This window comes from Oratosquilla oratoria, chromosome 17 (assembly GCF_046742065.1).
Source record: "Oratosquilla oratoria isolate Oo_2021 chromosome 17, ASM4674206v1, whole genome shotgun sequence".
Taxonomy (NCBI): Eukaryota; Metazoa; Arthropoda; class Malacostraca; order Stomatopoda; family Squillidae; genus Oratosquilla; species Oratosquilla oratoria.
In genome coordinates, this window is record NC_134793.1 from 14,160,410 (window position 1) to 14,185,589 (window position 25,180).

General features: G+C 42.2%; 1 protein-coding gene across 2 annotated transcripts in view; it reads left to right on the forward strand.

Annotated features, from left to right (window-relative positions):
* Positions 1 to 25,180, forward strand: part of LKRSDH (lysine ketoglutarate reductase/saccharopine dehydrogenase) — a 61,086-nt gene that overhangs the window by 10,285 nt on the left and 25,621 nt on the right. For both annotated transcript variants that reach the window (XM_076200488.1, XM_076200487.1), the window contains exons 2-8: positions 20,935 to 21,016; positions 21,324 to 21,479; positions 21,692 to 21,868; positions 22,630 to 22,782; positions 23,844 to 24,069; positions 24,593 to 24,720; positions 24,891 to 25,016. In XM_076200488.1, coding sequence (XP_076056603.1) covers positions 20,942 to 21,016; positions 21,324 to 21,479; positions 21,692 to 21,868; positions 22,630 to 22,782; positions 23,844 to 24,069; positions 24,593 to 24,720; positions 24,891 to 25,016 — 1,041 coding nt within the window. In that variant the 5' untranslated portion in view covers positions 20,935 to 20,941. The remainder of the gene's footprint in view (positions 1 to 20,934; positions 21,017 to 21,323; positions 21,480 to 21,691; positions 21,869 to 22,629; positions 22,783 to 23,843; positions 24,070 to 24,592; positions 24,721 to 24,890; positions 25,017 to 25,180) is intronic.

The following is a 25,180-nucleotide window of genomic DNA, read 5'->3' on the forward strand; positions in this document are numbered from 1 at the left end:
CTCCTCCCTTCCCTTTTGCACTCCCTCCTCCTCCTCCTCCTCCTCCTCCTCCTCCATCTTGAACCACCATTTCCCGCTTCTCTTCCCTTTCCCCCTTCAAGTTGTCCTCCCATCAGCGATCCTTGTCACTCTCCCTCTTCGCCATCCCTACGAGGTTGACCTCCACTACGTACCCGGCCGTGATCCTCATTAGTCCTCCCTCAACCCTCCCTCTCCACTCTCTCCTTCGCTCAAGGACTTTAAGAAGCCGGCAGTCGTCCCTGTTACGACATCTGCGTATGGCGAAGACCGGCTCAAGATGGGGCGGGGTCGGGGGCGGGTGGTCACATGAAAAGAATACTTTCTCGTCGGGTCCCTTCCCCATCTCCCCAAACTTCGAAATCATTGTGCATAACCCAAAGCCATTCAAACCTGACATAGCGTAACGTAACCTAATCAAGCCTAACCTAACCTAACCTAACCTGAACTAAGCTGATCTAACTTAACCTAGCATAAACCTAACATAACCTAACCTGAACTAAGCTAAGCTAACCTAACCTAACCTAACCTAACCCAACCCAACTTCCTTTGACATACTATAAATAATATCATCAAAGTTTGTGGACTGTGCGGATAATTATATTAAATTTTACAGAAAGAGCTAAACGAGTAAGAAACAGTCACACCAAGTTTGGTGGTAGAAAGGGATTAGATATACCCGAAGCTGGGGGGGGGGGGAGGAGAAGACCCTGGTAGAAAGAATTCTAATTTTGCATCTAAGGCGCGGTCGGATGCTAAAACCATCTTTTACTGCATCACTGTTATTTGTTTGTGTGTATGATTATCTGTTCCTCTCTGTTCCTCGTTTATTTCCAGACTTCAATTTACCCTCATTTGCTTTAATGTGTTGATGTGTGGTCTTGATTGCAGTAACTATAATGATAGAATATATTCTATAGTTTCTAGTCTATATAGACAGAAGCGCTGTGAACTACAACCCATGACAACAACAACAACAACAATTACAATAGTTCTCGGGAGCTATTGAAGGCATAATATATCTTTGGGTTGTAAATTTGCGGTACTGGTATCTTTGTGACCCTAAATTTACCAGGTTGGTATCTTTGGGATAGTAAATTTACGAGATGAATATCTTTGAGGTCGTAGATTTATGTTTTGAAAATATTTTGTGTCGTAAATATACGATAGTGGTATCTCTAGGATTGTAAGTTTGTGTTCTGAGAATCTTTGGGGTCTTAAATTTATATTGTGAAAATATCTTGTGTTGCCAAATTACGATATTGGTATTTTGGGATCGTAAAATCACGAGGTAATATCTGGGGGTCGTAAGTTTGCTGTGAATTTTTTTTGGGTCATAAAGTTACAGTATTGGTATCTTTGAAGTCGTAAATTCACGAGGTGAATGTTTTTAGGTCGTAAATTTATGATGTGGAAAAAATCGTGTCGCAGAATTACAATGTTTATCTTTCGGGGTCATAGATTCACGAAATGAATATTTTTTGCGGTCGTAAAGTTATGCCGTGATTGAGACGGTTACGACCTCAAAGATTTTCTCATATCGTAAACTTGCGACATAAAGAAAAAAAATTACAAGCTCGTAAAAGCCGTAATATACTGTGATACTTAGAAGAACCAGTTGTGCTACTTAGCCCGTTGGGTTCTTAGGCGTCTTCAGTACTTTCAGCTGAAAATCCTTTGGATCTATATATCTATATACGAAAATGTTTCTTCCCCCGTATAAAGGAGGTAGCCAGCCTAGGCATGAACTTAACCTGACTCGTCAGCACTTTGTAGTAGCTGGCGAGGGGGTGCCGTTGTTGCTACTACTATTAAGTACTTTGTGGTAGTGTATACCAGTAAAATGAGGTTAGGAAAACTCTTGTTTCTAAATTATTATCTCCCCTTGTAATGAATACAAAATTACAACAAATTAATACATAGACGAGGTGACTCGCCCGTGAACATAATCTCTTAGCAAGAAAGGCACATTACACATTAGTCAAAGACAAGGGGTGACCATAGGTTACACAATGGTAATAGTATTATGTCACTGCACCTTTACCTTTTATCTTAGCCCCTTGTGGATGAAGGGTCATCCCTGTCTCCTGCCCCGCCATGACGTTTGTTCGAATCCTCGCCGCGGTGCCGAGGTTAGGAAAGGCGTCTACTCTGAGTAATGGTCCCCGGCCGCTGTTCACCTCAGAACCTGAGGCGACTTGGGGATCACTGTGTTCGTGATGCATCAGATTCTTCCGGGTATCGTTTCTGCAGTGGCATACCGTGGACACCACCGTCTTTCCTGTGTTCAAGTGTGAAAAGTTCCGGATCACAGACATGGTTGAGGTCCGAGCCACGAAAGACATATGCGATAGCTGTCCTCTTTTGGCTACTCAAAACTACCGCGTCATGATATCCAACGCATGACCTCTTACTTTTTCCCCGTCCCGCGCATCCCCTCTCGCTTAGTCCACATTCCCGCTTAGCCTTCCCAACACCCCACTCACTAAAACAATAAAGGGTGTTATCCAGTGTCTTCGAAGTGCGTAGGATATGGGTTTATAAATATTCACCATTCCTGACTTTACAGATGTCATCCATAAGCGAAGCATGGCATCGTTCTCTTTCACACAACAACGCACTTGAAGAAGCCACAGGCGCTAGATCATTTGATTTAGCTTGAGGGTCGATGCACCCAGAACCTCGTGCTGGCCATGGACCCTACTCATAAATGAAGGCAATCATCAGGATTTTGAGTCTTGTAATTACTCTACCCAAGGGGGTTGTCGCAACTTGATGAAGAATAGATTGTAAACAACAACTCTACATAGGTCTTCAGAAAAGAGTTCCTTCTTCTACTGTTTGCTCTACAGAAGGGGGTGAGTGTAAGTGGGGTTAATGAGCCCTGGGGTGAAAGAAGAAAGACTATGATCCCTGAAACTGTTGGTGGAAAGATAGGAGATGAAAGCAACGCTACCGAAAAAAAAAAATATTCGCATGGCAAGGGCATTATCCTCGAGATTGTTTGTGACGCTACCCTCGCAGGCTGTAGACTTAATCATCGTTCAAAAAGTTTATATCTGCAGAATATAATCGTTCTACGACAGCTTTAGTAAAACAAAAAATAGGGGTTTAGCAGGAAAAGGGTATTGAATAAAGTTGTAGTCTGATGTTGCCTTCGTGACTTGCATAAAAGTTAAGTTATAAAATATCTCGTTTCATCGTCTTCCTTGAGGGTCCTCTATGCTCCTTCTGCATTGTACCAGCTTGGAGGCGTGGGAGGCGGATACGGTGATCATTTTTATGAAAATGTGAAGATGAATCTGCCTCACAGACGGCTTCGTCGACTCTGCCGTATTTTCGATTGAAGGGTGTTATCCGTTTTCTTTACACCAGTTTCTGCTGTTTCTAATACTCGTTTGTTCTGTCTGGATAGAACCAATGTATAAAGAATATTATTACCAGTCATTTGTTAATAATAACTAGCGCTTCTGTCCTTGGGGATAATATTGCGTTGAAGAGGTGAAGTTATAGACTTAGAGAGGTGGTCAAAGTGAGATTTAAGGAGGGTACCTCTGTTTAAGAATGGAGTGTGATTCTTGCCTCAGCAGTCTCAAGTTTGCTCCGCCTCTCTAGCGAACTCTGATCTGCATGCGTATTCAATGTGTTCTCGAGTCCGCCATTTCTAGCCCCACAGCTCAACCACACTAATTCAGACTCATTTTACGCGTTTTTCAATAATCGCGAAATGTGTTTGACCAATAGTCCAAGTATACTGGACATTACCCTCGTGTGCTGGTCACAGTCAGCGTACATTAAACGTAAAATGGTTCACTCTCGACGCTAACATACAAATCCCATTTTACGCGTTTTTATTAATCGCGAAATATGTACTAAACATTACCCTCGTGTAGCTAGTCACAGTGAACATGCATTCAAACGCAACAGGCTCACTCCCGAAGGAACTTACATGATATGAAGTCTGTGTGTGTGTTTTGGCACTCTGCCTGACCTATCTGGCACGTAGCTTGGCACCTGGTCGGCACCCCTTACTCCGCACGTTGCCTCTTGCCGTTAAATTTAGAATCGCTATTAGTGATGGGACGATATGAAACATTTTAACGATTCCGATAAGGGTCTCGTAACTGTTCTAAACTTCCAGTACCGATAAATTGTTAAATGTACCTTGTTCATAAAGTAGTTGTTTCCTAAACCAATTGCAGGGACTGGAAATAATCATGAATTACAATCATTACATGTATCGGAATCTGAAGTTTAGGGAAATATCAGGACTCGTATAGGAATAGTTAACTTTTTTGGTATCATTCCTATACTAATTCCCATATACCCCAAAATATATATTTCTGTATATTATATCACCTCCCTCCCTATATTTATCGCTATACCTCATCTTTATCCAGTTCACTTACTCTCTGAAAGAATCGTCTCGAATATCTGTATGCGTATCTTGCTCGCGTATAACTACATCATCTTCCTTCAATATCTAGCTTATACCAAATATCTTCTGCTATTACTTTTCCTTGTACAATTTCTTCCTGTTTTCTTTTCATCTCTAGTTTCTCTTTCACTTCCTTCTCTTTATTCTCTACATTGTCTTTATATTCCTAGGTTTCCCTCTCATTCGTTCTCCTTCTTCCTCCTCTTGTGACTTTTCCTACTCCTGTTTCAGCTCTTTCTTCATCTATTCCAACAATTGCCCCACATTCCTCCTCCTCCTCCTCCTCCTCCTCTTCCTCCATTATCCTTCTCCTCCATTATCTTCCTCCAGTATTCTCCTCCTCCTCCTTTATTATACTCCTCTTCCTACTCCTCCTCCTGCTACTTCTGCTCCCTTTCCTACTTTTCCTACTCCTCCTCCTCCTCCTGCCCCTCCTGCTTCTCCTCCTCCTCCTCCTCCTGCTCTTCGTACTCCTCCTCCTCCTGCTACTTCTGCTCCCCTTCCTACTCCTCCTCCTCCTCCTTCTTCTCCTCCTTCTGCCCCTCCTGCTTCTCCTCCTTCTCCTCCTTCTGCCCCTCCTGCTTCTCCTCCTCCTCCTCCTCCTTCTGCCCCTCCAGCTTCTCCTCCTCCTCCTTCTGCCCCTCCTGCTTCTCCTCCTCCTCCTTCTGCCCCTCCTGCTCCTCCTCCTCCTCCTCCTCCTGCTTCTCCCACTCCTGCTGCTACTTCTTTTTTTCTCTTTCCTCTATTTTTATTTCTCTTCCTCGTCCTTCCTCCTTTTCCTCCTTCCTTTGTTTCTTCTCCCATTCCTGCTTTTAATTTTCCTTTTCTTTTTATCATCATCATCATCATCACCATCATCACCACCACTACCATCATCACCACCACTACCATCATCACCACCACTACCATCATCACCACCACCAGCCATCACGACGACGACAACGACCACCATCACCAACATCACTACTGCTAGCACCACCACTACCACCACCGCCATTCCTTATATTGCGTATACTATCCATGCATATTTCTTTATTCTTATCTTATTAATTCTATTGATAATGCTATTGGTTTATCGTTCATGCTTTGTCTTTTTGCTCCCTTTCTCCGGAAACTCGCCCCACCATTCACTTTAAGATGTTATCTAACTTTTATTTGTATATTTATGTACACACACACACACACACACACACACACACACACACACACACACACACACACACACACACACACACACTTTATTGTTTGCTTGTCTTCTGTTTGTGAGCGACTTTTCCCTTAAGTTCATATCTTGATAGCAATGATGTAACAAAAGCGCTAGATATAGCGGTACCTTAAAATAGTGGAAATATAATTGAAATAGTTAAAGCAAGCGTTTGTTTTTTTGTACATAAGGTGAGGACCCTACGCCGGGAGGCTCTCAGTAGCTACGACCTAAGCTATCACCTTTGCCTTATGAGCCTGGACTGCTGGACAGGTGACTAACAGTCACTGAACAGACTTACCCCAACAGTTTCGATCAAGTTATTGAAGATCAAGTTGGCTTCCGAGAAGGCCGCTCCTGCTGTGGTCAGTGCTTTGAGGATGGTTATGAAAAGGGTTAATCACCGGGATAGCCCTGGTTGACCTTTCTACAGCCTATGATACTGTCAACCATCGTATCCTTCTAACAAAGCTGGCCTCTGTAGGAGTAAATGGACACGTGATAAGAGTCTTGAGAAGACTTCTGGAAAACAGAAGATTCTTTGTTGAGATGAACGGCAGGAAAAGCAGGTGGAGTCTCCAAAGGAACGGACTCCCGCATTATAACAGGGACCCTTCGCCCTACTCTAATAAACTACATGTACAGTCTCTCTGGTATCAATACATCTGCGATACGAAGAGAGACACTCATTAAAATTGAGAAAAGAAGACAAGAAAAGGACCCATGGCACCCACTTTACGCCCATATATCAGCACCGGCACGCCTAAAATCCAGGAAAAGTTTTCCAATTTCTGTAAGCTTGTCAATAATCGTAACACCCAGGAAATTCATAATAAACCAATGGAAAGAGACGGGATGAGCAAACTACAGCACCCCACCATACCCAAGTCCTGAGGGAAAATTTGCCTGAAGGAACTATGTTGGAGAGGATGGAATGGTGTGCGATCAATTGGGCAAGAAGCGGGGTCGGAAGAGACCAAAACCAACTTGGTAAAATGTCAACTTGCCGAGAACACAGCCCGTGAATTTGGACACGAAAGACAGAACAAGGGCAATCATCTGACTATCTACACTTTAAGTCCTCATTACATCCGCAGACCTATCAGATCAACGACGGAGTCCTTGGCTTTCTTTCTGGCGTGGCACGATATGATGACTGCTGGAAATCGGAGAGGAACAAGTGATTCTAACCCAACTTAGCGAATGCGTGACCAGTACGCTTTCTATTGCGCCAACAGCGCGCATATGCATTTCGTATGAAACAACAAAATAATAAATTTCAAAACATCCTGTTCGTTTTGAGTAACGGGAATTTGAAACACTCGGAAGTTATAATTCGTACACACCTGTGATAGTGCAAAGAAAAAATCACGTCTATGTTTTAGACAAATTTTTAAACAAATAAATATCGTAAATGAACTCGGGAACTCTTGGCCTCGTCAACGTTGCCAATTCGTGTTTTTTTCCACTTCTGGTCAGGCTTTGCCCCGCGCCAATTTCTTTGAGGACAGGAACTCCTTATTTACAGCAGTTTCTTCTGTAACATGATCGTAGTACTCTCTCTCTCTCTCTCCTGTGTTGCGTGCGTGTGTGTGTGTGTGTATGTGTGTGCTTATTCGTTTTTGCTATTACCAATTATATTTACCTTCCAGAAAGGTACAAGAAAGTACAGGGTATGTATTTGTGTGTGTGTGTGTGTGTGTTACACCATGGTCTTGGATCACCTGTTGAACTCGTGATCGACAGCTATTTCCCTCCCGGAAGAGAGGTCAGAGGTCATATATGACCGATCTATGGGCAAAGGATTACAAAGGCGGAGCATGCCGACAGAAGAGCTTTTGGTCCATATCTAGGTCGGATGCGAAAAAAAAATCACTGATAATAAATTAATAAATAAAAACTATATAATAATGTAAATAACAAATAAAATACATAAATAAATGCATAGGTATAGTTCAATAATAAACAAACAGGTAAATAGTAATAAATTGACATAACTAATAATAAATGAGAATCAAACAGACAAATAACAACAAAACAAAAACAAATAATATAAAATAAATTTTAATCATTACAGCATTTTGCTTAGGTGTTTATCTAAATGATTCTTAAAGCTTCGAACTGAACTACATTGCACTACCTGTGCAGGAAGTTTATTCCATTCATTAACTACACGGTTGGCGAAGTTGTTTCTACCCGCTTCCAAATTGAATTTATTTCCGGACAGTTTAAGACCCTTGTTTCTTGTCTGATTCTCATTCAATGTGAACAATGTGACCTTTACACGCACACACACACACCAACTGCCCGCCCACGTGAGTTGAAGTAACGACTCGCAGTGCAGCGATACTGAAAGTATTTCAGCCCTGGGCAGGATTCGAACCCGGACCACCATAATGGCGGTCGGGAACTCAAACCACTGCGCCATCGAGTGAGTGTGTGTGTATGTGTGTTTCGAATTGGAAGCCCTTACAGGATATGGGGATCACTCAAGAGGTGATATAAAGTTATCTCGTTTCTCTCACTCTCACTTCCACTCTCACCTCTACTCTCACGTATTTTCCCTCTCACTCTCTACGAATGCACAAATAGCTGTGTGTGTGTGTGTGTGTTTGCGCATGCAAGCATTGATATATACCTCAACATATTATATTCAATGTATTTGAAACGAAGGGAAAAAAATTCACAGTGACGTTGGTATGTACGCTTGGAGAACTACTTTGCAAATGATATAACAAGTCTTAGTTCCAGCAAAGACGGGGGTGGGGTGGGGTGGGGAGAATGACCTCTTTCGCCTTCGACACGCATATCGAAACAAGGTCACATTGGTTGAATAGAAATTCAAGAGATCACACGTATGATGATGTTGCTCGACAGCGCCATTTTCCGTTCGTTTTCGTTAAGCCCCAGTCACACCAAGCTTACGACCTGTTTCCGACCACCGGCGACCGAAAATCAAGCGATCGGTCGGCGACACAAAACCTATGCAAGGAATTGAAATGGAAAAAGTTAATGTGGTTGATAAGATGAAAATCAATGTACTGGGGACTATTCAGTGTGTTGTAATCTATTTATCGATCAGTCTATGTATCTATTTTATTACCGACTACCAGCGACTTCCAAAGACTACCTGCAACTGGTCGGCGACCACCTGGGCCCTAACCGAAAGCATACTGGTCTCGCATTCGTTCAGTTTTGGGTTCGAATCCCGCGCTCCTCTCCGGTTCTCAGCATTGACTGGTACTTGCCCCGACAGTCCTCAAAGCTCAATAGGGCAAAGGTGACGGCTTCGGCCGCAGCTACTAAACACCTTCTGGCATAGGCTCCTCAACATTTTTTTTTTTGCTCGCGCAAGATATCCTTAAGGTAGGGAAAATGCCTCTAGATAGCACTGGGATAAATTGTCATTGTTAAAGAAAATTCCTTTTTGTGTAGGCCTGTTACTTTCCCTGTGAAACTTTAGGTTGCAAAGGATTACAAAAGAGGAGCATGCCGACAGGAGACCTTTTGGTCCATAACTAGGTCGGATGCGAAAAAAATATAATAATGATAAATAAATAAGTAAAACTATAATGATATAAATAAAGAATAAAATAAATAAGTCTAAACAAATATATAAAAATTATAATAACATGAATAATAATAATGATAAATAAATAGGCAAAGATAATAAACACGGAATCTCAAGTACTTCGTGGAACTCACTTTCTCACTTGGAAATTTCAATTTCAGTGAGAAGGCGTACTCGTAATGCAGATCTCACATGTAACAGTTTTAAAATAAAAATATACAATTCAAATTCCAATCCTTCAACACTGGTGGTGATTTATTTTATATATCGTTCAGTATTTATTTATTTGTGATTTTTTTATATTTGTGAAATTGAGTGATTGGCAACCTCGTTTCCCAAGGCGGGTTAGGTTCTTTGTGACAATTTTTTCTTTTTCCCAACACTCGCTATCCATCTAGTGAAAGGACACTTATATTCGTTAGTGTGTATATAGTGAGGGTGGGAGGTTGCCTAATTTAACCTTAAGTGTGTTTTCATGAACGCTTGTATGCTTACGTTAAAGCGTGTGTACTTGTCTCATTTAAGTACACAAGTACTTGCGTATCCCATAGTCTATACGCTTAGATACGAGTCGTCCACGCGAGGCTGAGGGACGGCTCACGGGTCTGGTGTGCCTGAACTGAGCATAGCGGGGCATGACGAGCGTAGTGGGTGGTTGTGTGTCTATAGTCGAGAGTGCAGACGCACCCCGCCACCTCTTACATAACGCCAAGACGTCCCTGAAGAGAATTTGCTTCCTCCTCGTGGCCAAATCGACACCAAGGTTACCAATGCCGCTCGCGTGGCGTCCTCATTGAACTCGGGAGGACCCAAGTCCTCTCGAGAGCCCTTTGTATATCTTAAACAGACAGGAACAAAGGGCCCCCAGGAGCAAGGAGTTCCCAGGAGCAAGAAGCCCCCGGGAACAAGGAACCTCCAGGGGTAAGGAGCCACCAAGAGCAGGGAACCTTCAGGAACAAGGAGCACCGATGAACTTGTTTCGGGAGACACCAAAGGAGGCCTTGACACGTGGAGTGCCGGTTGCCAAGGGAGTAGATGAAGAGGACGGCCCTCGAGAAGGATTAGCTGCCTGGCACTGAGTTGGCACTCGCAGTGCACCATGTTGGCCCGGTGGTCCCTGCCCCATACGCTCTCTCCGTGGTGGCTGCCTGCCTGCCTGCCCTATATTCCCGGGTTCGGGGGTAGTGCGTCCTCAGCCACCCCATGCTCTTCGCTGTCAATCAGCACCCGGTCTTATGAAATGCTGTCCATTGCCCGAGGCAAGTTGATTTTCATCGTCTCGACTTACAGCCACGTGGTTGCTGGTCCTTGGCAGGCCAACCCGTCTAGTGGTCAAGGCTGGGGTCTGAAGGACCCTGAGGAATACTCTCCGGGAGATAGGAACAGTGGAAGAGTTTTTACAATAGCACGGACCCATTCCATACCGGGTGACAATTCTCCATTTACTCTGGTTGGCGTAGGGGATTATAACGTTTCTCGAGGAGACCCTTCCGTACTAGATGACACTTTTCCTTTTAGTCTGGTTGCCGGTATTATTTATTTTTGTTCATCTTAACTCAGTTGTGAAAGAGTTATCCTCTTCCATACAGTTAAGTGCTTTCTAGTTTGGCTCAGAAGAGGAATTTTTGTGCTGATGAAGACGAGACAACCAAATGCCTGGAGGAAATCTTCCCAGGACTCGCAGTAGTGATTATAAACTGGACAATTTTAGATTTAAGAAGGAAATAGGCAAGAATTTGTTTACTAATAGGGTGGTCGACGAATGGAATAGACTTAGTAACCATGTAGTAAGCGCTGAAACTATCGGTTGTTTTAAGAAACGAATAGACAACTTTATGGATGGGATGGGGATGACAGGTGGTGATGGATACGGAGCTGCCTAGTGTAGGCCGTATGGTCTCTTGCAGTCTCCTTCATTCTTATGTTCTTCTGTAAAATCGTCCGTTCTCAGCCACAAGAAAATGCAGAAAGTGCGTCTCTATGTTTAAAGAGTACAAAGGACATCCTGGCCTACGCACAGCCCCACATCTCATTAAATAAATAAAAATGTTCGAACTTCAATACCACAAGGGTGTGTCATATCATTGAATTGGTATCTTCGACTACATGTATACTCCGGTGAAGTGTGATGAGATGAATGATGCTGGGTGGTGATGCTAAAGTGGAGCACTCGTCATCGATCACCAATAGAATTCCATAAGCAAATAACTTGTATACAAAATCATATCACGAGCGAGTTCAGTCCTGGGCCCATGTCCTCTCGGAGCTCCTCGAGTTTTATAACTCTTGGCATTGGGCTACAGGTCTCCAATGGGGTCAGTTCTGCTCACTCGTCTGTGTGCCTCTTCCCACGTCACAGTACTCTTGGCACGCAATGACATTGCATATTCGCTGTGCCATCTTTAGGATTGTCTGTCTGCTCTCAAAAGGGGACCGCTTGCGTAGTGCCGCTGGCTCTGTCGCCGAGCCAGGCTGGTTGGTTTGTTAAATTTGCTTAGCGATGTCATGCTTCTTAAGGTGTTGCTGTGAATTAGATTGTAAACGGGAAATGCTCACAGGGAATTAAAGTCAACGGAAAATTATAATAATGACAATTTGTTCAGAAGTGAAGATTTTTTCTTAAGTCTTTTTTTGTGTGATTTATTTCTTGGGATACAGATGTTTGGTTTCGTGCCAACTTCTCGGGTAATGTCGTAGGAAGAGAGGTGTAGGTTGCCAACGCTATAAATTGAACGACGATACCGCAAAATTATCCTTTTACTTTTATTTACAATTATATTTTTCATAGTTTTCATGGAAGTAGCTTATTACAGCTTTTTCAAGTACTTGAAAAAGCTGTAGTAAGCGAAACGTCGTACAAATAAAGGATCCGTCCTCGTATGGTGTTTAACTCGTCATTTTTCATAGTCATTTGTATTTCCTTTGTTTCGCTTAAGAAGGTCATATTCGATGTTATTATTCAGGTTATTTATTATTAATGTCTTATAATTATTAGAGTTGCGCTTGGCCTAGATGGGTGTTCATTTTGCCTAATATGGAGCTCTGTGGTGTTTTCATTAGTACGATAAAGTTAATATCAATTGCACGCAGACATGGGTACATGGTGGAACCATGCAAAGACCATGACATGTTTCTCCGAAAGTAAGTGCAGGAAGTTTGTTACCGGATAAACCCTGACGTCAGATGGAATAAATCAAGTGAATCAAAGGCCGCGGCACTGAATAAAGCGAGTTGTGGGGGTGGGGGGAGATACGGCCTTCACTCGCTTCGTGTTGCATGACATTCGGAAAGTACCTCCGTTCAGGCACGCTGTAGGATCTCATGGCACGTGTTCCTTGCATGAGACGACGACGACGACGACGATGATGATGAATAGTTGTTGTCGTCGTCATTGTTGTTGTTGCCTGGAGCTTTGCTTAGCGGAAAATCCCGGTTCCTCCCACAAATCTCTCTTAGAAGGAACTTTGGACTGATATTTGTGTTGTGCATGTGTGAAACTGTTTCTGTGTCACCGTCTGGAAGTGGTAGAAGAAAGGGAGATGTCGCCAATGGTCTCTTTTAGTTATATATCTTAAATCTTTTCACACACGGAAAGCAGACCATTGGCGACATCTCCCCTTCTTCTACCACTTCCAGACGGTGACACAGAAACAGTTTCACACATGCACAACACAAATATCAGTCCAAAGTTCCTTCTAAGAGAGATTTGTGGGAGGAACCGGGGTTTTATCTAAATTAATCAGCACAACAAAGACCAGCACGCAGCCACTTTGGAGGCAGAACCAACACTGCCTTTGACCCCAAGCGGCCAAGCCACGCCAACAAGCTCAGACTTGGCGGGAAAAACCACAGTTGCACGCTTGGTATGAATGCTTGATTCTCACTTTTTTTTTTTTTTTTTTTTTTTTTTTTTTATAGACAAGCACCCGGCTGCGCCGGCCCTGGCTACGCCAGGGGTACTTGGCCTGCGGCGCCCGAGGGCTCCGCCCCATGTTTAATACTATACAGTTTTATTTATACTATTTACTCCTTCACAATATTAACATCTGCACCGCATTTTCTCTTCTTTTTCGGAGGACTGTTCTCATCTTCTTCATCACTGCTGATAATCTTGTAAAGCAATTCTTTGATGGTTTCCAGCTCTTTTTCATGATTTCTTTCACGTTTTTTAATCTCTTCTTTAAATTCTATGTCACGTTTCTTAATCTCTTCCTTAAGTTCTTTAAACTCTTCTGAAAGCTCAACCTTCTCGGAGTCATCATCACGGTAAAATTCTTCGGGCATAAAAAAGAACGCGAAGAAGAAGAAGAAGTCGGGGTCAGGTGGTATTCTTCTTCTTCTTCTTCTTCGCGTTCTTCTTCTTCTTCTTCGCGTTCTTCTTCTTCTTCTTCGCGTTCTTCTTCTTCTTCTTCGCGTTCTTCTTCTTCTTCGCGTTGTTCTTCTTCCTCGCGTTCTTCTTCTTCTTCCTCGCGTTCTTCTTCTTCTTCCTCGCGTTCTTCTTCTTCTTCTTCGCGTTCTTCTTCGCGTTCTTTTTCTTCTTCGCGTTCTTCTTCTTCCTCCTCTTCTTCGCGTTTCTTCTTCGTCTTCGCGTTCGTCTTCGCGTTCTTCTTCTTCTTCGTCTTCGCGTTCTTCTTCTTCGTCTTCTTCTTCTTCTTCTTCGTCTTCTTCTTCTTCTTCTTCTCCTTCGGATCTAGAGGACTCGAGCGGATCTTTGAGACTCGAGTGGATCTACAGGACTCGAGCGGATCTTTGAGACTCGAGCGGATCTTTGAGACTCGAGTGGATCTAGAGGACTCGAGCGGATCTTTGGGACTCGAGTGGATCTAGAGGACTCGAGCGGATCTTTGAGACTCGAGTGGATCTTTGGGACTCGAGTGGATCTAGAGGACTTGAGTAGATCTTTGGGACTCGAGCGGATCTTGAGGGCTCGAGCGGATCTTGAGGGCTCGAGCGGATCTTGAGGGCTCGAGCGGATCTTGAGGGCTCGAGCGGATCTTGAGGGCTCGAGCGGATCTTGAGGGCTCGAGCGGATCTTTGGGACTCGAGCGGATCTTGGGCGTAAGTCTAAATAAAAATATCAATGTAACTTAAAAAATAGTCTTTCCAGTTTTTCTCCGTTTTTTGTAAAGCTTTTGTAACCAGCAAAATGTTTTTTAAAATTTTCTGAAACTTCACTCTTAATTTCACCATCATATAACGGTAAACTGTCAAACATTTCATCGCAATACGTATACTCATCTGATTCACGAATTGTGGCATTAAATTTTAACACTTTTCTATGAAACTCTTTTAGTGATTCGTTAACATTTAAAGACTTCACATTATCGTAAAATTCTGGAAACATTGTACTATGCTCTGATTTCAACATCTGAAGTTGTTTACAGTTTTTCAACACTACATTTTTAATTATCTTCTTAGTGTTTATCACCCATTTCCAAAAATGTCTGTCTTCGTTTCTTAGCAGCAAAAGACTCCGGCATCTTTACACCGCGCCACTGCCCACAGGTGTCCCCAAAGTACCATGGACCCCGCCCCCCTGGCCAAGAATATTTTTATAGATACTTAGATAATACACTGGACATACAATATAAATACATAATCAATAAACAATAATAAATATACAATATTACAAGGAATGTTCAATGCTACCATTACATTCTTCTAAGCCCCTTTGTCAACCTCAGAATAAGGTTTCTTCAGACGTTATCAAGGAACCTATTGAGAGAAAAAAAATGTAGATGTGGCTAATTGATCTCTTCGTTACGGTGAAGTCCTATGATCTTTATATATGTTATTCTGGCTAGCGCTATGTGGTTTTATTAAATAGGGAATTGGGTCTCGACCGGTCCATACCCAAGTTGAATAAAATAATCATGTAGCCAGAAAAAATCTTGAAATGGTGTCACGGCTGTGAAGGAATTAAAAACATGACAACTGTCTTCGTCATTCATGGAAGTATTGTGATCGTATATGGGAACAAGAACACCAAACACTAAATATGTGACACATTGGTGCGTTTCGTAGGATTCTGATGCGACTTGAACACCAGATAGTTTTACTCAGCTGAGACAAGGTCTGTAGATTGAGTGGGGTCTGGATAACTGGAAACCACATCACGACAGAGAATTGATCCTTAAGTTGGATAAAACAGCCTGGATCTTGTTGGTTAAGGCTTCCAAAAAGTCTCCTGTTGGAGATGGTTAGTAACGGTTACAATGCTCCTCTTTTTTTTATAATTCAAAAACGTCATCACTGACGAAAGCTTTATAATCTGGCGACTCGTCTTGTGTCCACGCGCGGACTGCCGGGGTTTTCTTGGATCGGAATGCCATTACATAGTTTCGTGAACGGATGGAGCGGCTATGTATGTGGGCCGTTGGGTCTTCGGTTGCCGGGTGCCCTGGCCTAGATTCAAGAGGACACAACCGTCTGGGAGAGAGAGGGCCGGGACCTCTGTGGGGTTAGTTGATACTATGATTGCACCCTATCAGAACCCTACATCAACAATGTTCAGAGAGTATAAATATCAAGATTTCGGCTAAGGCCGGTGCTTCACCATAGTCTTGGACTCGTGATCGACAGCTATTGATCTTCCGGGTGAGAACTCAGAGCTTACGAGTATATATGGTACACACACACGCGCGCGCGCACGCGCCAACCCTTTACCCACCAGAGTTGGGGTACCAGGTTGTAATGCAGCAATGCTGAACTTTTTTCAGCACTGGGCGAGATTCGAACATGGATAGCTGAAATAACCGTCGAGAGCTGTACCACTGTACTGTTGAACCATGCTATGCACCTCTAGGTGTAAACTCCAAGTCAGTTGTAAATGTTTTATTTTGGGGAAAACTGAAAACAGCGCGCCATACTGGAAGGTGTTTGACAAGGGAGCATAGAAGGATTGGGACGTTGTTGATATGATATACCATTTCTACGTCTTTCGCGTGAATGGTGTTATTATTTCAAACGGGTGAGGGAATGAGTACATGAATATTCAGCTAATTGAATAAATTAATGAAAACTAACGCAAGCGTTTATACATTGTGCTACACTCATTCGGCCATGAAGAGAAACGAGTCTGTTGTAGGTTGATGACCGCCGCCAGGGCCGCGAGGGGGAGTGTGACGTCACTAAGGGACATGTGACGTCACCAAGTGGCTTATATGAGCAAACCAACCACGCTGGGACATCGCGGTTTTTTTCCATCGCGCGGGAAGTCGGAGTTGGGAGTTGCCACATCGTAAAATTGATTTGTCCTTCAGTGCAACCTCATGGGTTGATTCTTAGTAGACTGTAAGCTCCTTAGTATCAAGGCAGTGCCATGGAGATGGATGAAATTCGAAGGAGATGCAGACAGCAACAGACCTATCGGTCCTTACGAGGCTGCATGCGAATTTAAAAGAATAAAAAGTGGAAACAGTTCAGAATCAATTATTTAATTTAAGTTCACGGTGCTGATAAATAAGTTAGATTGGGGTTGGACTCTTATTCAATTATCTAGACGTTTTAAAAAGTGTCTGCGGCAGGAATAAAAAGAAGGCCGCAAGATACGGAAGATGTTTTGGGTTGTTTTGTTTATTATTTAACTTTACCTATTTATTTATTCTATCTGTTAATATTTATATTATTATAATATTTATTTATTATTATAATTTTTTAGCATCCGACCTAATTATGGGCCAAAAGGTCTCCTGTCGACATGCTCCTCCTTTGTAATCCTTTTGAAACGGATCTGTCGTTCCGTCCGTTCGCAAATCGTGACGGAAACTGTCGTACCAGAAATGGCTCGAAGTTGTGTCTACTGGATCATGTCTATCAGGACCGTTTATCAGCTGGTACTGCATGCAAAACAGCAAACTGGTTCATGGTTTACCAATGGCAACTTTTGAAATTCTTATTTCTTTAGATTTTGCTACCGTAGCTAGGAAGGGCGTCTTCTGAAACATTATGAAAGCCCTATTAATAGTAATTCAGCGGTACTCAAGTTCAATTGATACATAATGGAGACGGCTGGGAAGAGGATTCCATGACTGTCGAGAAAATGGTTGATAAGGGTGCTTCCTTGTTATTGGCTCCTGCAGTTTGATTTGTATGGGCCAACCATAGATTTAAAAAACCAACACGTTTGCCTTACATAGATTTTGAAGTATAGAAGACAAATGAGTGGAAGGGTGGTAAGCTAAACACATAGAACAGTTGGAGTTTTATTCACTGACGTTTCGTCCTTACGAGGACATTCTCAAAGTACAATCTCAGAAAATGAAGTATATAAACTGTTCCTGGAAAGGACGAAACGTCACTGAATAAAAATCCAACTGTTCTCTGTGTTTAGCTCGCCACCCTTCCAGTATTTAATACTACAAAGTTCCAAACGTCAGAGCTTCAGAATAATGTGCACGAATACATTCTAATCTTACTCTATTTGGGTTATTTGTGATGTTACCAGCTGCATTGTTTAGGTGTTTCCTCTGTGGATTAAGTGACGTCAGAGCTTCAGAATAATACGCACGAATACATTCTAATCTTACTCTATTTGGGCTATTTGTGATGTTACCAGCTGCATTGTTCAGGTGTTTCCTCTGTGGATTAAGTGGATGTTGTCGAGGGAGCTGTGTTACAGTATAACTGGGATATAGATTTACGACGTGCCGTATGGGATCAGACTTATTCGTGTTGTAACTGTTAGACATAGATAAACTTGCTACAAGTTGGAATTTATAACACAGGAAACATAGGCAGATATATGAGTTCATTTATTTCCTGACATTTCGGTACAAATAACTTTTTCCTAAGAATGGACCCATGAGATTGGTAATGCGTCTTATACAATCTTTGTTGAGTGTCCCTGTGTGCTGTCTCGTGAGACAGGTCACAGTGTGATAGACTTATCTGATCAGATTTGTACAAAACTAGAAGTATCACCCTTGCGTACACATTAGGAATTTAAATAGCTCATGTTTTTTATGCTTCCTTTGCCACAAATGTTTGTATTGTCCAAACGAATAGTAGACCTAACTTGTCACCCATTCGCAGAAAACGCCAACAAGTGTAGTTCTTAGAAGTGAAGCCAACTGTGCACCACTTCGGACAATCCCGCCATACCCGATCACCACCTATCTTTCAAAAACCGTTTTCCCATCCCCGATGACACGCCTGTGAAAGGATTAAAAAAAACAACGTCTGGTCACCTGAATAAGAAGATTTATTTTACATCGTTCTCATTGTCCTGGATTCTCGTTCTACGGTTCTTGGGGCAGAAGCAGTTATCTCACTAATGAGGCCTCTAAGTAAGACGACCCTAGTGAAGAGGCTGTGAAAATCACTTCACAAATTAAGTTCATTCTATTTTCCTCATGATGGGCCACAAGGAAATAGGTCTTGCCTCTTTTAGTAATTTCAGAGTTAAAATGTTCTTATATTTTTATTATGGCTACCGTAACATGTTTTATTCAGCCGAGGGAAATTCCTCAGTAGTGAGGAAGGTTGGGCTGAGATTCGGTTCGGCCGTACTGATCTTCCCCCCTGCCCACAATCCCAGCGTTCCCATTGGCCAGCAGCGGAGGTGCGTTGATACGTGAACCAATCAGCGCATGGCATTCACAGTCGCCTCACATAGGCAGAGAACAACGCATTGACTGCCATAATTTGGTAAATTAAGCACAGCTTGGACTTAATGTTGGTGTCATAGAATAGTTTACCAGCGTTCCTTTCCTTATAGACAATCGTGCACCTCGTTAAGTAATTTAAACGTTCATTAAGTACACCTGCATCCACATGCACATCCACACTTCGCCCTCAGACATTCGCATGTTTCCTGTTAATGAATAAAATCGCCTAATAGCCGCCAAATGAAAAGAGGACATGGGGATTTCACCAGCTCGCTAAAATAGCACGACGGCATTTATGACAAAGATGCATATCATCTTTATCAATGAAAGGATTAACAATGAGAAAAAGTACAAATTTCCAAAAATTAACTGCATCCTTTGGTCATACTAGCTTTGGTCAAACGCTGCTCTCCTACCCTCTCCCTCATCCACCACCACGAACCATCAACTCATCTTCCCCCTCCCCAACCCCACCACTACTCGGTCTGTCCTACTACCATTATCTACTCCCCACTACTGTTCATAGCCACATCAGTCAGGTATTCCCAGGCCAGCCAATGTATCACAAAATTTATATCATCTGGTCTCCTCCTCTCCCTCCTCCTCCTCTTCCTCTCTCTCATCCGCCCTCTTCAGCAATTTTTAATTTCATGGTCATCCTTTACCTTTTTGGTACCATGGTGTTTTTTTTTCCGTTGACCATCATTTTCGCCTTACGCCGTCTTTTATTTTTTCTCTTTATGCCGAGGGTTGCAACAACTGGAAACATTTCCAGAGACAATGTGTGAAAGTGGTCACGGTAAGTTCTATCGACAATTATTTGACGATATGACATAATAACGGTGACGGTTTCCGTCAACTCGTGGTCACGACAGTCTTCCTCAATTAGGGCTTAGAGGAATCATTCCACGGACAAGAAAGGTAACATCGGATTAGTTCCTGCTCCAAACAATACAGATTTAACAAGTAAATAGTAAAAGTTTTAATTTTCATTGACCACTTTTCATCTGCAGGTAGTATTTTTGAATATCCAGTTGATTCGAGTGGTCGTTTGATATTGTCGACTAAATAGGATATAGGTCTTTGGTGCCCAGGGGCCACAAAGGGCCATTGGGGACCACAGTGAGTCAGTGAGGGTCACTAAGGGCGACAAGCCACAAGAGTTTACAAAGGATTACAAAGGAAGAGAATGTCGACAGGAGACTTTTTGGTCCATATCTAGGTCGGATGCAGAAAAACAATAATAATAGATAAATAAATGAATAAATAATGACAAGTAATAAAGAAACAGATGAATAATAATAAATAACAATGATAAATTAACAAATAAAGTAAAATGTGATAAATGGTAGGCATTACAGCATATTGCTTTGGTATCTATCTAAATGAATTTTAAAAGTTCGAACTGTAGTGCATTATATTGCCCCTGCAGGAAGTTTATTCCACTCATTAACTACACATCCAAATTAAATCTACTTCCTGACCGTTTGAGACCATTATTTCTTGTCGGATTCGCATTCAGTTTGAACGTTTTGTCACTTGACGTCAGTTTCTTTTAGAATCTTTAAGACCTGTATCAAATCACCTCTCGAGTATATGGTTTTCAGGGGAAATAGATTGATATGATTTAGTCGATTTATCGTGTAATTTATTTCTGGTATTTGGAATCAGTTTTGTGGCTCGCCGTTGTACTTTCTCTAATCTGTCAATATCTTTTAAATGAGATTCGGTGCCCATATATGGATACAGCATATTCCAAATGTGGACGAACCAACGATTTATATAGCTTGTTAATGACAGGCGGACATTTTAGATAAAAAGATCGCGCAATCAGTCCTAGAATCTTATTTCCATTCTATGAGGCGGAATACGCTGATTAGATGATTTGAGATCATTACTGATAATTACGCAGAGATCTATTCACTATCCAATTTTGTTAATGAATTTCCAAATAGCTTGTAACTTTACTTGTTGTTATTTTTACCTATGTGTCATTTTATGTTCAGTTGATTGTACCTTTCTTCGCATTTTGCATCGCCGACAAAATTGAGCATAAAAGATTTGAATAAATTATAATTTTGCTCTTCTTTTGCAGACTCCTGATGCACCGCGCGTCTGTACCCCTCGTAAGATGTGTCAGCAGGGAACGAATTATCCTGGGCGGCAGGTGGTATAGTGTCAGTATCCAACACACCATATTAAAGTTTCCTGCTCTGATTCTTGTGACTGGTTACTTGGGGCATTTGGTTGTATATGACTTACGAATTGCAAAGAAATTTGGTGACGGATTTACCGCGTTTGTCGGCTGACAGACAAAAACCTTTAACTTTTTCGTTTCTTGGTTTCTTATTAGAAAAGTATTTGTGAAATACTATTTGTAATAATATTAGCAGTCTACATAAAAACTAGGGGGTAGGTCATTTTAATCATCCTTCCAGATCGTCATGTTCTGTCAGTTTAAGAACATTCTCATTTCTCCTGTAGAAGGACGTCAAGGGGCGGTGTCTGGCAATCCGCCGTGAGGACCAGTCAGTATGGGAACGAAGGGCGCCTCTAGGACCCTCACAAGTCCGGCAACTGGTACGAGATGGTGCCAGAGTCATAGTACAACCATCCAACCGACGAGCCTACCCCATGCAGGTAAGCAAGTCTGGGTTATGTTTCTTATAGGAAAGAGCGTAGAAACTTGTCTTCCTACATTCTTAAACCAATTGACTTGGTGAAACACTTTTCATTTATTATAAGATTAGCCAGGATGAAATATGTAGGTTTTGATGCGAGTGATATTTTGTGTACCTGCGTTGTAATTACCCTTCTGCATGAGTGTTAGTATTACTCTTGTCTTCCTACAGGCATATCAGAATGCTGGTGCCAAGATCCAGGAGGACATCTCCGACGCACCAATTGTGATTGGTGTCAAGCAGGTGCCCATCGATCAGCTGATCCCCAACCGCACCTATTGTTTCTTCTCACACACCATCAAGGCCCAGGAGGCCAACATGCCCCTCCTTGATGCCATCCTCGAGAAGGTTGGTTGTAATAGGGTGTAAGATCTGAAACTTAAAATGGGGTGGAGGCACAGATTTGGAAACTCACCATCCCACTCCTGTGCATGGGAAGTGAGAAACCCCTGGTAGGGCTAGCCCTTTCAGATGTGGCAAGCTGTTGGGTATTTTAGGCTAAGATTGGAGAAGCTAGGGAAAAGGAAGATAAAGAGGAAAGTAGAGAGATGGAAACAGGAAGAAGAATAGAGAAGGTAAGAATATGGATATGAAGGAGTCGTCCTCAGGGAACACAAGGAAGGAGGGTTAGTGGGGGCAGGGGAGGAATAGGTGGACATGGGAGTTGATGGGTCAGAGAAATGTGAAATGGATGGGGCCATGACTTGAAAATCTGAGTAGATGGAAATGGGAAGGTGGAGATGGTGTCATAGGAGGAAAGAGAGTCAAGGCAAGAAAGGGGAAGGAGGAAGAAATAGAATGATGAGGATGAGGTTGGTCATAGCAGGACAAAAGAAGATAGGGCTAAGTAATAGGCTGGATCAATGTAATGGATGACATGGAGAATGCCATAATGAATGATAGAAATAAAATTGATAGGAAAGTCATTGACTACATGCATGCAATCAAAGGAGGGCACATGCTTCAGTGACAGTGTTGTGAAATCATTAAGAAGGGGATCCCCAAAGACACATCATTATATTTAAGACTAGAGTCTAGCTAGCTAACGTATTTCTATTTTTATATATTTGTATCTACATAGATTGATGACCCCATTTCTTTTCCTGCAGAATATCCGGCTTCTAGACTATGAGAAGATGTGTGATATTAATGGACAGCGAGTCGTGGCCTTTGGTAAATACGCTGGTGTGGCAGGAATGATCAACATTCTTCATGGGTTGGGACTTCGCCTTCTGGCCCTTGGGCATCACACACCCTTCATGGTGAGACCCCAGCACTTATGGAACTCTGTCTCATTTATTCTAGACTTGGTCCCTTGAGAACTTGGTAATCTAATCATGGTTATTTCTTTTTGTAAAATTGAATCTCCAGAATGTTTCACATGTGGGCTGCCCTGTGTTTGGATTAAGACTTCCAGGATAGTAATATATATGGACCAACGATGGGTACCTGCATGTGGTGATCCTGCAAGATAGATAGTGAAGCTTTCCATTTTCAAAACCTGTCAACCTCCTCACTTATGTCAGGAGGTGCTGACACTATGTCTCCAGATTGGGCCCAAGATCTCTCTATCAACATCAACTGGATTTCTTACACTTTTCAAACATAGGGAGCAGACAACTGGCAACTACTTCTCTCTCATTACCACTTTGAGTTGGTGAGATAGGAACAGTCCTACACTGATACAACACAGAGAGCACTGAAGTTTTTTCCCAGAAAGGTCTGTGGGAAATTCATTGGACCATTCCCAGCCACTTTGAGGCTGCAGATTTTCCATTTATTGAAACTCGAGGTAACAATTGATTAACAGAAGACATTTTCCTCCAGTTAAATCAGAACAAGTTTTTGATCAATCATGTCTTTAGGAGAAGTCATATTTAGGCTGACCAGGGTTCACAATACTTGATCAAGAACCCATTCAGGTCAAGGGCTATGCCATTGCTGAATAAAGTCATCTGACACTGAAAAGTGGTAAGGGATTTATGCTAGTACGCACTTGAATGTGCTGAAAAGATCTTACCATGTGTGTTTAGTTATACAAAAAAAATTATGGTTACTGGTAGTCAATTGGTATTGAACATTGTATCTCCCACAACAATGTTTATAAAGTTTACTAGGGTATTGAAATGATTAATTTTGTTAGATCATCCTGATGCTTTGAGAAACACTGAGGAATAGTACAATGATCATGTTCCCTTTTTCCTTAACAGCACCTTGGTCTGGTAGCTAGGGTATTGAAATGTTTAAGCTTGTTGAACCATCCAGATGCTTTGAGAAACATTGAGGAATGTCCTTGTCTCATGCATTCTTTTTTCTTTAACAGCACATTGGTCCAGCACACAACTACCGAAACACGGGCATGGCAAGGCAGGCCATCCGGGATGCTGGCTACGAGATTTCCCTTGGCATGATGCCCAAGTCCATCGGGCCCCTCACCTTCGTGTTCACAGGATCGGGCAACGTTTCCCAGGGTGCTCAAGAGATCTTCCAGGACCTGCCCCATGAGTATGTTCCTGTCAGTGCACTCAAGAAGGTGGCGGAGCATGGATGTAAGTGGACAAGGATCTAGTAAAGACTGAAAATTGGGCAAAATTTGGTCAAGAATAGGCTAGGGTAGGATATATTCTAAGATCTGATGATAATCGTTAATATAAACAGATACCCAGTGAGACTTGTGTTGATGGAGATAAGGTAAATCATATGATGACATTAATACATACATAATACATATATATCAGATGGGCTGTTCCCCCTTCACCCATCCCACACACGCTCAGTAATTAGTATATTTATCCACCCCGAATCAGTTTATTTTATAGACACACTGTGCCCTTCCAAATGTCCTCTCATCCATTTCACCCCTCTCCTCCCAACACTCTCAGTTATTGGATAATTTATCTGTCTATATCCCAGTCTCCTCTGGCTTCATTTTTGTCATGGTTCTTCCATGTTTATGAACCTTGCCATGCTAAACATCCTAATACGATTCTCAACACCTCCATCTCTGAATACACAACTTTTGTTAACTTGCCACTACAATGCTACTACACTCCCTTGTTTCAACATCCACAGCAACAAACAAGTGTTATGTCTGTGAAGTGAGCCGTCAGGACCACTTGGTGCGAAAAGATGGTAGCAAATACGACGCAGCTGAGTATGAGGAACATCCTGAGCGTTACGTTTCTGTCTTTGCTCACAAGGTATGACAACTAGAGAAGAAAGGCTTTAAGAGAGAATGTCATGTATTTTGTTCTCTTTTATATGTAGGCTATGTATAATGTATAATTATATTCTTACTTGAGTATCATGACTTCCTCATTTTGCCACTTTTGGTTTCTAGTCTTTCCTTTAATACCTGTTTCCTGTGCAGATCGCTCCATATGCTTCATGCATCATCAACGGTATCTACTGGGCTGTCAATTCGCCAAAGCTGTTGACCATCCCAGATGCCAAGTACCTCCTTCAACCTGTCTACACTCCCTGGTTACCAGTTTCAGTAAGTACAAATAGATATGAAAAAGGACAAGACAGTCAAAACTCAGGATTATGTAAGGGTGAGGGAAGAATTCAGTCACACAATAGATAAAAAATATTATTTGTTGATTTTAGGCAAATTTTTTTGTATTACAGGACACCTTTATTACTGATTTTTAAGTGGTC